This window comes from Vanessa cardui, chromosome 28 (genome assembly GCF_905220365.1).
Source record: "Vanessa cardui chromosome 28, ilVanCard2.1, whole genome shotgun sequence".
Lineage (NCBI taxonomy): Eukaryota > Metazoa > Arthropoda > Insecta > Lepidoptera > Nymphalidae > Vanessa > Vanessa cardui.
The window spans coordinates 6,129,732-6,143,025 of record NC_061150.1 but is presented as its reverse complement, the minus strand read 5'-3'; the positions used below and the strand labels follow the sequence as shown (position 1 = coordinate 6,143,025).

The window sequence follows — 13,294 nt, the reverse complement described above, 5'->3', positions numbered from 1 at the left end:
CATAATTCATCATTTCCTTTTCGTATGTAGGTATTCATATTACATTCTCATTGGAATTCGCCAATTTTGATTACGTGGTTAAATCGATAACGCTGCATAGATTGTTTAAACAGTTTAAAGTTTAAAAAAAAATCAATACGATAAGAATCGCTTTCAATTTTTAGTGAGTCACGTTATATTCGTGTCAGGGTCGTATCTACGTCGTTCAACTACGCAATAGGCGCCAAGAGGGCACGTGTGGCTTGTCTTTCATACATTTTCATGTAATTATAACGCTAGGACGCGGAGCTGGGCGCGCCTACGGTCGAGAATGTTCGAGTTGTGGTGCGCGTGCGCCCTATGGACCAAAAGGAGAAGCTTGATGGGGCGTATAACTGCGTGTCAGTAGACTCCGTGAACAGCACGATCGCAGTTACCAGGAATAACGTGAGCCCGCCGGAGCCGCCGCGCATCTACGCCTACGATGCAGTCTTCGACAGTAACACCTCCCAGGTAAATATATATGTATATATATGTGTGCTTGGTTATAGTAATATCGTCATACGTCATACGTTTATCAACCCTCGTAGCTATCAGTTATGCGTTCGAAAGGTCGCGCTTTAATTCTCAAATGTTTTATAACTCGACAATAAAATGATTCGTTTTTTTTTTTTTTTTAATGAAGATTCTAATAAGAGCAATGGTATTTTTGACGGTGCTTAATTTGGTTCGATTAATTCAATTATAAAAAAAAAAAAGTTTGAATTGATAAAAAAATAAAAACTTTTCTTTATATTAACATGTGACTAAATAATGTTCTATAAATTTTGAAATTGAAAGAGTATGACTAGTTATAAGTTCATTGTGAAGATATGGGAAACAAAGAAGTATGCAGAAGAAAGAAGACAATAATCAGACCTGCCCGTCATTTGGCTCGACTGACGCTGTTATAGACATCAGTCTTGTCGAATGGTGGGTGGGTTTTGTTATCAATCATCATTACGAAGAGAAACCAGAAGACAACTTAAATATGACCTGCTTACACTATTTTACACAAAGAAAATATTACTTGAATTTAAAATTAATTTACTCGCTGTATATTCAAGTGTTTTTAGTACATATTTTCTATTAGGAATAACTTATTTCATGATGTTTTATATCATTATTGAGCTGAGAAATCATTATTGCCAGCTTACAAAATTAATTTAATAAGTTAACTTTATTTGTCATTAGTTTTGCAAATTATAAATATTTAATATTTCTTGTTATAAATTTCAATTGCAATTTGCTATATATTTCTGTAACATTTATAACTATCGATGTTTATATATGATATAAATGACAAAGCATATGAGTATTCGTAAAGTTTCATGTTTATATATATTTAGACCAATGAGATCATTCTATTGTCGTCGCTAATTGTGACGTCACGGAAACCAACATGGCCGACGGTCTTTAGGCGGTAAAATTCGTGTCAAAAATTTCGTCTGTGAATTGTTTAGAATGTCAATTTTGTAATACAACCTTGGGATTGGGTTGGGCAAGATTCGAAGAGAAACTTATTGACGTTACGTTCCAGTGCATCTTGCTGCGGGCTTGCCCGTGACGCAAGACGCCTGTGCCCAGTGCATTGGGAATGTTTGGTCAGATATCTACGGAAGAGAAGACTATTGGAAGATTATTGTTTTTATAATGTGTTATGTCATTGTTTGTAAATTTAACTATGTTCTGAAGCGACTTTTATGTGTTAGCATGTGTTTTTTTTTTTCAGTAACAACTATCACTATCACATTGGTGATTTAAACATTATATATACTAGTAGAATTGATACATATATATGTTAATTGTATGTAACAAAACTAGGTCATATAAAGGATTCATTTTTTTTTTATTATCTTTTATGTATATTTCTGTTTTATATTAAAATTGTTATAATATATAAAAGTACATAATATTGCATCATAATTATACTTTTTATGACATTTAGTACATACACAAATATATGAAGTATATAGGACTACTAGCATATGGCTAAAATTTATATACATTTTAAGGTAAAATTACCAAAAATAAGTTCCAACTAGATGCTAGTTTTAAAGTAACCATATGTTTCAAATGTAATTATTATACAATCATTACATTTCATATATATATAGTGGTGCTTGCCTGGGTTTGAACCCAAAATTATCGGTTAAGATGCCTGTGTTGTAACCACTGGGCCATCTCAGCTAATCCAATTCCAAGCCCTCTCCTTAAGGAGAGGAGAGAGAGGGAGAGGAGGCCATTAGCCCAGCAGTGGGAAATTTACATTCTGTTACTTTACATTAAATTTCTGTGTCGATAAGTCAGGTCAAAAAATTTTACTTTTTATAATAGTTTATAATAGTTTTAATAAAAGTTATAATTTGGTAGTTTATTAGAAATATTTGTTATAATGAGGTTTTATGTTTTAAGGTCAGGTTGAACTAAGATTCATTTTAAGGAAGTAAACCTTTTCAATAACTTCAACAGTGTGAATTACAAATAATTTATAATAATTATAATGAGAGAACTAATTATTTTAAAATATAGACTAGCAACACACCTCAGCTTTGCTTGGGTGTTTATTAATGAAAATGATATGTTCTTATTATAATATATATCCCATAGCACTAAGGAATAATGTAGCCTTTGTCCCAATAGTATTCATTTCATACAAACTGAACATCTTTATAATATAAGTATAGTTTGGTTGGATAGGTTTACTTGGTGGTAGCACTTTGTGCAAGCCCGTCTGGGTAGGTACCACTCACTCATCAGATATTCTACCGCTAAACAACAGTACACAGTATTGTTGTGTTGCGGTTTGAAGGGTGAGTGAGTCAGTGTAACTACAGGCACAAGGGACATAGCATCTTAGTTCCCAAGGTAGGTGGCGCATTGACGATGTAAGGAATAGTTAATATTTCTAACAGCATCATTGTTTATGGGTGATGGAGACCCATATGCTCGTCCAACCTATTCCATTAAAAAAAAATTCGACAAGTTTTTGCAATTATTGTTATTATTAAAATACTCTTGTTAGCTATAGAAACAATTTTATACATTGTTGTAAAGATAACTGAATAAACCCTTTGTGGTGAAACATTATTGAATCAATTGTGAAACTAGAAAAAAATAACTGGAAAACATTTATTGAGTTTTTTTTTTTTTAATAATTTTGTTTAAATAATTCTGTTTCTAATGCGAATGTGTTAGTGTTGATTAATGCTAAGTGTTGATTAATTATAATTAATTAAAAAAATTCATAGACTTTTATTATGATTGTTTTTCGTTTGACATTTGATGAATTTTTCTTTTTTTTTTTTTGATTTTGTTAAGAGTGTGGGTCGTGCTTTTTAGGGTTTTACCATGTTTTTTATATCTCACATTAATTGGAGATTCGAAATCGAGATGTTTTTAAATATGAACATTTTTAAATAAAATGTATTAGTTATATTAATTCTTATGGATTTTTATTATTTCTAGGTTTTTTCGAAGCAAATGTTAGTGTAGGAATTCGTCCTATATAGGTTACACTGTATAGATATAATTGGTATATAAGTAGGCAGGTAAGCCTGTCTGGCTGTACACCTCTATTGTCACATCAATACTATGTGTGTATATGTATGTATGGTCTAGTTTATAAGCAAAAAGTCTTAAATACCATTGCTATGCTGAAGTAGGTCATATTGACTTTACGGTATATTTAACATTGAAATTAAAAATTACATTTTACCATAGCTAAAGAGTGTATTCTACACGAAAAAATTTATTATCTTCATACATTACAGCTTTTACAAATTTAGATTAAATTATTTTATGCTGTATCAATTAAATATAAAACTCCTATTACTATAATTGGTACACAAACCTACAGACAAGATTAGTTCAGTACAAAAAATAAATAAATTAATATTTACTTTTTAGACTACATAGTTTAAAAAGTACTAATATAATTCAATTTAACTATCTTTTACAAAACCTGAATAGGTATAGATAACAATTAATTATTACGTAATTCCAATAAGATTATAATGGATTCCAATTTGAATCGTTTATTCAATTTAAAACATTTTACCATGTTTGATATTTTATTTTATTATTTGATTCAATGAGATTTTCCTTAGCTCAAATATAATATGGTTAAAAAAATAAAAGTCATATTTAATAAAGAGATAAAAAAATAGGGTATATATTTAGTTACATTGTAGTCTTACGTTCTTAATTTATTGTATACCGTATAAAAATATACGTAGCTATATGTTATATGATAACCTATTTTCTAAGCATTTATGTATATATGATAGAACGAACAAATCTATAACGTAGTTCTTTGTTTTATGTTATGTAGTAATGCGTATAATACGCTGTAGAACATAAACAAGATGGCGTCTTTGCGTTGCGCGCGCAATTTGTAGGTACGATGATGGCGTGTTCTACTTTTTTGAAGGCGAATCAGAAAGGGCGGCCATATATTTTCGTCTGGTGCATTATGTAATGCTAATTCGAACGTTTGAAACTTTCTATCAATATAATTTATATTAATAATGAAAAATAATTACGAACATTTTTTTGAAGAATAATGAAGTGTTATAAAACAAAATGGCAAATTATAAGTTCGATTTAAAATGTCTATTAATAATAGAGCAAGAACATAACAGTTCAATGACCTTTCCTTTTTTGATTGCTTTTTTTTTTAATTTTTTTGTAGGGAATATAGTTTTAGTATTTAAGTTGTCAGTACGCTATTGATCATTTTAAACAACGCAAAGGATTTTAATGAGGTTTTCGTCAGTAGAGTAAAAGAATGATTAAAGAGGAAGTTTTACATATTTTATTACATATAAGTATAAATAAATAATACAATTTGTAATGTAAAATAGTGTATGTTTCCGTATTACAATTCTTATCTCTGTAGATATGTAATTATCAATATTCAGCTCGCTATGACACGGTTTTTGAACGTGTAGTTTATTGTTTAGCCAGTTATAGTACGACACAACGTAGATGTCGCATCGGCAAAATTCGTAAAACCGATCACATCCGGATTGAGTACGCTATCCCAAATTATCGATATTTATTTTATATGCGAATATGATCTTTACACAAACGTAATAACTTGTAATATCGTATGACCTAATATAGTCGTCAATTTGACACGTCGATTTACATGTACTAGCTTTCTCGGGTCGAACTGACGCGAGAATCTATAGCGACGAATAGCGTCGAATGGCGCGATAGGGAGCTGTTTCTATTGGTTGTATAAATCGGTAGTAATCGTAATCATAATTATAATAATAGCCTGTTTATTTCCCACTGCTGGGTAAATGCCTCTCCTTTTGTGGAGAAGATTAGAAGAAGCATATTCCACCACGCTGATCCAAAGCGGTTTGTTGGATTCACACATGGCACAATTTCTGATGCAAGTTTGCTCACGATGTTTTCCTTCACCGAACACGGGATGAATTATAAACACAAATTAAGCACATATATATAGCGGTGCTCGCTAGGGTTTGCTGCAATCATCGGTTAAGATACAAGCGTTCTAATCACCTTTGTTTTACGCTGGAAAAACGCTTTACGCGCTTCCCCCACGTGATGGAAAGTGGGGGGGGGGGTGTGTGGGACTCCCCGGTTTCCTGAACGCCTAGTGCGCCCAGGTCCACCGGGTTTACCCACTAAAAAACCAGCGGTACCCTCTCCGTCTTTCGGCGGACGCCACGGGATCGCTTACGCATGCTACCGTGACCCAAGCGTTCTAACCAACTGGGCCATTCGGCTCTTAACGTATTTAGTCTAATTTTTTAAAACTTTTTCGATAACATACCCGCCGTCCCAGTTTATGTCTTCAAGGGGGGAATTATAAAAGTAGCATATCATACTACGAGACTATCTCCATAGTCAATTTAATCGAAATCGGTTCAGCGGATTAGTCATGAAAAGGTAACAGACAAAGTTACTTTTACGTTTACAATCGTATAGGTCGTGTTTAAATTTTATTAACATAGTAATTAATAACATTAAATGCTTAAATATATGGTCACGTAATGCGGAGGAATGAGGAACATATTGTGAGGAAGGCCTTGAGCATGGATGTGGATGGATATAGAGGTAGAGGACGACCAAGGAAACGATGGATGGATTGTGTGAAAGACGATATGGTTAGAGAGAATGTTACTTGTGAGATGACGTCTGATAGAGAAGTATGGAAGGAGAAGACATGCTGTGCCGACCGCGAATAAAATTGGGATAAGGGCAAGTGGTTTTTTTTAATGCTTAATACAAATATGAATTACAACTAGTTACTGTATATTGACCGCGTGCAATGGTGGCAAGAATGCTAGCAGCGTTTCCCCGTTGAATCGCAATTCCGATCCTCTGGGCGAACGAACCAGCCCTCCTGTCACCAGTGGAGGCAATGAGGTGTTATACTTTTGATGAAGCTTAATTATAATTCATTTTTAATAATTGTTAAGTCGTGTTTTGAAACTCGATAAAAAATTATTGAGTTACCATAGTGTGCGTTCACTCACACCACGATTGATGTAAAAAACGAGTGTGTTGTTTTTTTTTTAATTTCCTAATAAGACAAAGATGTTCATTCTTAATGTCACTGAAAGTGAACTTATGGATAAATTAAAAAAAATTGATTTCAATTTGATTTAATTTGTGTAATTCTTATTTAGGGTTACCAACAAGCGTTGGATATTATATATTTATCGGATTATCTATGATATTTTTGATAAATTATAATTATATTAAAAATTTTACAAAGATAAGATTCAATTAAATATATATAGATTAAAAAATATCTTGTAACTTGTAATGTCAAATAAATATTTTTTGTGTTTTTTTGTTACTTGATTGACAAAGGTAGTTAAAATATCAATTTCTTTTTTTTTTTTAATTCAATAAATCAAAATGTAACGAGCAAATGTCGTAACAAATAAATCCATGTTAATAATTCTTTTCATTTAAACTTATTAGTTCCGTTTCTGACACCTGTTCTCAAGATTAAAGTTCTAAGATTTTGTACTAATAATTAGGTGTATTTTTTAAATGAGTAGTTATAGCCCGCGGTTCCGTTCGCGTTATCAGGTGTTATGTATAAAAATATAGCCTATGTTCTTGTGGTTCAGGTAGCAAAATAGATTTCATCAAATTCGGCTTAGGCTTGGTCGTGCAAGATGACCATACTGCAAAAGTTCAATGCAGAGTTTAATTGTATTAACTAATCTATGTAACAATATATATAATACGCGCGCATCTTTATCGATGATTGCCGGTTCAAACCCATGCAAGCACCGCTGAATTTTCATATGCCTAATTAGTGTTTATAATTCATTTCGTGCTCAGTGAAGAAAAGCATCGTGAGGTAACCTGCATGTGTCTAATTTCAACGAAATTCTGCCATATGCATATCATACCAACTCACACTGGAGCGTCGTGGAATGTACTAAGCCCAGCAGTGGGTAATTCACAGACTGTTAATATAATCTATATAATTGACTGCCAGAAAACGAATTTCCGTGTTCCTAGTTGTTTCTTTTCAGTAATATCCTGTAAAATATCAATTCAAAACTGATCGCAAAAGCCTATATAAATAAAGTTTAGTTTTATTAGATTTCATCCTGTCGTTAACGCCTTTTTGTTAATAAAATCTTCAGCTTCTATAAATGCACTTGCAGCGCTGTAGCGCTTAATATTAGTTCTTAAATAAATCCTAGGGATTCAAGTGCGCTTTAAATTAGCACTTTATGCAATATATGTAGGACGCATCGATGCTTTTAACATTCCTTTGAAATTTAACGAATGATTTGTCGTTACGAAACTGATGAGGAAAGGGGACAGATGTCTCGCCGTCTCTTTCGCGCATTCGGATGTAGTTATAAATAAATTAACCAGAACTATTCTCGAAGTTATTTATTCGGAACGCGATTTTGATGTTAAAAGTCCATTTAGTAACGATTTGTGTGATATAATGTAACATCATCAACAACAAACAACAACAACAGCCTGTAAATTCCCACTGCTGGGCTAAAGGCCTCCTCTCCCCTCGAGGAGAAGGTTTGGAACATATTCCACCACGCTGTTCCAATGCGGGTTGGTGGAATGCACATGTGGCAGAATTTCTATGGAATTTGTCACATGCAGGTTTCCTCACGATGTTTTCCTTCACCGCTGAGCACGAGATGAATTATAAAGACAAATTAAGCACATGAATCAGCGGTGCTTGCCTGGGTTTGAACCCGCAATCATCGGTTAAGATGCACGCGTTCTAACCACTGGGCCATCTCGACTCTAACATCATCACATTGCCCTTATCCCAATTTACTTGGGGTCAGCGCAGCATGTCTTCTCCTATACTTCCCTAAAGTAAAATAACAGTCTGTAAATTACCCACTGCTGGGCTAAGGCCGCTGCCATTAAGGAGAGGGTTTGGAAAATATTCAACCATGCTGTTCCAATGCGAGTTGGTGGAATGCAAATGTGGCAGAATTTCGATGAAATGACACATGCAGGTCTCCTCACGATGTTTTCCTTCACCGCTGAGCACGAGATGAATTATAAAGACAAATTAAGCACATGAATCAGCACTGCCTGCCTTTGATTTCAAACTTAATCAAAATCGGTACAGTAGACATTAGATAGATCTTCGCGGTTTTACCCGCGCGAAATTCTTAAAATTCTACCTTTAACACACAAACCGTCACGCTTATTTATACCTCGAGGAGTGAATCAAACTTAAAGTCCTTCAACTCAAACTATCTACATACCAAAATCCATCCAAATCGGTTCAGCAGTTTAATCGTGAATCACTTTTGAATCATAATTTTAGAAGAAATGTATGCCAGTGTCTTCTCCAAAACAAAGTAACAGAAATATATACAAATAGGTAGGCTATGTACAGTATAGCTAATGTTTCGGCGTTTCCGGGTCCCCCCTACAATGGGGGGCGGTACCGTTTAGTAAAATGGCTAGGCTGTTATTTGAATGGCTAATTAGGCAAGTTGCCTGTGACATGTATACCGGTCGATACCGTAGATTTCAGCGTTGCGTTTCGTAATATTTCGTAAGGAATACCTACTTTAGTCTTCTATGAGATTTGTTTACAAATAGATTATTCCCGCGCGTTCTAATTTAAAGTCGTGACGTCACAGCGTTGCATCAAGGCCGCGAAATCATCGGATGTTGATGATTTTTTTTTTAAACTTACATGACTAATAAAAACTACATGTACATACTGCCAAGTTTAAAAAAAAATAACGAGTTGCCGGATATCGTTCGGATTAAATGAGTTGTTTTATAATTTCCTATCATAGTGCCAGTATCGGGCATAATTAAACACACAAATAAAATTAATCCAAATAGGTCTAATTCGAGCTGAGATGTCCCAGTGGTTAGAACGTGCATCTTAACTGATGATTGCGGATTCAAACCCAGGCAAGCACTATATATATGTGCTTAATGTGTAATCCGACCCGCATTGGAACAGCGTGGTAAAATATGTTCCATACCCTCTCCTTAATGGAAGAGTAGGCCTTATCTCAGCAGTGGGAAATTTACAGGCTGTTACTTTACTTTACTACTCTAGTTCCAATTGTTTATAACCTCTATCAACAGGCACCAGGTTACTTGTCCGCCTACTTGACTGGGAACAAACCGTTAGTAGATTTCCTTTCAAAGAATCTTATATAATAAACTAATTATTATCAATGAAAATAAAATGTTTCTGAAACAATAGAATTGAATAAAATACATTACCGAACAAAATAGAACAACATTTCACAATTTTACACCGAAAGTATGAAATTAAGTAAATTTCAGCACACATCTGTGTTAGCTTTCATTGGTGCCCGCGAGACAAGATGGCGACTAGGCCATATTGATTTTATTGTACATACTCTGTGGGATCACACTGCATTTCGTATTCCATTAGTTATTTACAAATAGGCTGTTTGACTGGTTTTTAAAATCCTATTTATATTATTTAGTAGAGGTTAAGGAACCCAGTAAAAGTTGTGTTTTTTTTATTTCTAGTACATATTTGTCGAAAAATATCCATATTTAAATAGCGCGCGAAAATGCTACTTTGGAAATATGGCGTTGCAATGGGATCGGTGACGTCACTTGCCTGTATTTTAATCTGTGGTACATATGGCAGGCAATCTAGGTTAACAAGCAAGTGACTTCTTCGTAAGCACGGCCAATCAGGAGCGTTTTGTCTCACGTGACAAATGTCTAAAAAAAAAAGATCTGTCTCGAGAAAAAATTAGATGTTTGAAGAGGATTGAGAAATATATTAGTTAGAGAATCATTATTGTTCACGCCTACGATTTTTATTTTAATAATATATATTATGTATGCATAAAAATCAATTCAATTTTAATTAACATTATTTCATCGTATATAAAACCTTCTTTTACAATATTTAAAAAGAAAAAAAGGTAATGTGTGAAATCGAATGTTCTGTGATCTTCTTCTGCTTTTTTTTTATTCACTTACTAACCAATAATGACAACGTAACAATGTATTACAAGAATATCAAGATTAAACTAGTTTTCAAGGATTTTTTTTTGTTTAATAGACCATTTGACAATGCGAAAAATGCATTGTGAATTATTGTAATCAGTGTATATTATGACTTTGAAAATGGTTATTTACTAACGTAAGTTGAAAATAATACTTAATTTATTCAAAAATCCATAAATAAAAATGCATTTTTTCAAATGTTTGTCACGTGACACAAAACGCTCCTGATTGGCCGGGCTTATTATGAAGTCACTTTCTTGTTAACCTTTTTTTCCACTATATGTACCACAGATTAAAATACAGGAAAGTGACGTCACCGACCCCATTGCAGCGCCATATTGTCGAAGTAGCGTTTTTGCGCGCTTTTTAAATATAGAATTTTTGATATGATATTTTTCGGCAAATATGTAAAAATTCAACTTTTACTGGGTTCCGTAACTTCTACTAAATAAAATGTATTTTAAAAACCAGTCAAATAGCTTAATTGAGTTCCAGACTCCAGTGTCTTAGTAATATACAAGTATCAAGGTTAAATGTATTTTCTCATCCTGATCTTCTACTACACCTTGTATTCGGAATGTATTTTTTTTTAATAATGATTATGATCGCATTTCAACAGGGCGAACGATAGCGAGTACCATATGTTATCATCAATGTCAATTACTAATTATATTATTATAAGATGGTTTTTTAATCTAATCTATATAGGTGGGGTGTTTTTATTATTTAAATACATATATATAATAATAGTACTAGCTGCGCACTCTCTTTCTCACATAGTGTGAAGCCAATTGTCGAGCTGCATAATTTGACAAATATTCAGATGAGATTTAGTAAGTTTAACAAACTATATCAGCTATGTACAGTGTATACTCAGATCTACTGTAAAGGAAAAGCGTGTTTTAAGCGACCTTCCTCTTTATGCGATCTTTTTTCTCTTTCTCTCCCATGTAAATCCAGTTGTCGAGCTGATCTGATTAGACAAATTATTCTCTATTGTGTAAGTTTAGTTTTATAATTCATCTCGTGCTCAGCGGTGAAGGAAAACATCGTGTGGAAACCTGCATGTGACAAATTTCATAGAAATTCTGCCACATGTGTATTCCACCAACCCGCATTGGAACAGTGTGGTGGAATATGTTCTAAACCGTCTCCTCAAAGGGAGAGGAGGCCTTTAGCCCAGCAGTGGGAATTTACAGGCTGTTGTTGTTTCGTTGTTGTTGTGTAAGCTTAACGAACTATCAGTCAAAACATAAAACCAGACCTCTAAGGGAAAACTGCCCTCTAGGCGATTTACCTCGGTCTCCATATATATTTTCATCATACGCAGTGGTGGATTTACAAATTTGCCGCTAGTAGGGTATTAGGCTATTCAATTTTTGCCGCCCCAACAGACTTTTGATATAACTTTACCCTTTTATAAAATTATATCATTTGTAAAGAATACATCAGTAAAGAAGACATATTATTCGATACAAGATTATACAGACGATAAAAAACATATATAATTGTATTTAACTAATATGACTGTATTTTTAAATGTTGAAAAAGAGTAACTACTGAATTTCTTGCCGGTTCTTGTCGGTAGAATCTACTTTTCGAACCGGTGGTAGCGTCACTTAATATAGTTGTTAAATGACGATTCAAAAGCGCCTGTAAAAGCCTTGGATTTAGTAACAACAGTACCTAAAAATAAATACGAATGTATATATCTTGAACGCGTGCAATGTCGGCAAGAATGCTAGCAGCGTTTCCCCGTTGAATCGCAATTCCGATCCTCTGGGCGAACGAACCAGCCCTCCTGTCACCAGTGGAGGCAATGAGGCGAGTTTATACTTTTGATTAAGCTTTATGCGCCACTACTCCAAGGTCCAAGTGTTTTAAGAGCAAAGTATGCCCTTGACCAAGTCATTAAAGATTTAATTTATTTGCGTTGATAGCGGATGCTTAATATGTATATTATGTAATAGGTTGGCGGACGAGCATATATGCCACCTGATGGTAAGTGGCCACTATAACCCATAGACAATGACACTGTAAGTTAACAATTCCTTACATCTTCCATGCGCCACCAACCTTCTGAACTGAGAAGACAACAAAGAACACAACAATACTGCGTACTATTGTTTAGCGGTAGAATATCTGATGAGTGGGTGGTACCTACCCAGGCGGGCTTGCACAAAGCCCTAATAAATTATCCAAAAATACATTTACAATAATATACTTCTACTAATGTAAATGGGGAAGTATGTTTGCCTGTCGAATTTTTAAACCTAATGAAGTTATTTTGATGGAATTTGCTGTGATACTTTGTTATGCCTAACCTAACGACTATACCCAAAAAAGCGAGTGAGGCCGCGTGCGACAAATAGTGTTATATATACCATATACAGGGTTATGGGTAACTCGACGTATATCCGTTAGGAGGTGACAGGGGTGACTATTTGCAATAATTTTAACCCCCATATGTATAGTGCAATAGTGAACCATTTTTGAGTTATCGCGTTTTTTAGTTTTTTTCAAAATTTAACTTAACTTATTTACTTAATACGAATTCAAAATAAAATTTAAATGCATACACGTTTCAATAGCTTAGTTATAAGTAAGACATTTTGTAATATAGCAACCCTGTATGTTTATTGTTTCTACTTTGACTATAGTAAGGGTTATTGATAATGGCCCGCTTTAGTTCCAGGCCAAAAATACGGCCACATATATAGGATAGTTGTTGCCTTCGGCTTTGCTCGCGTTTGATTGGTTG

General features: G+C 33.9%; 1 protein-coding gene across 1 annotated transcript in view; it reads left to right on the top strand.

Annotated features, from left to right (window-relative positions):
• Window positions 1–13,294, top strand: part of LOC124541560 (kinesin-like protein KIF3A) — a 30,101-nt gene that overhangs the window by 219 nt on the left and 16,588 nt on the right. Inside the window, exon 2 of the mRNA XM_047119479.1 lies at window positions 280–492. Within this exon, the coding sequence (XP_046975435.1) occupies window positions 280–492 (213 nt within the window). The remainder of the gene's footprint in view (window positions 1–279; window positions 493–13,294) is intronic.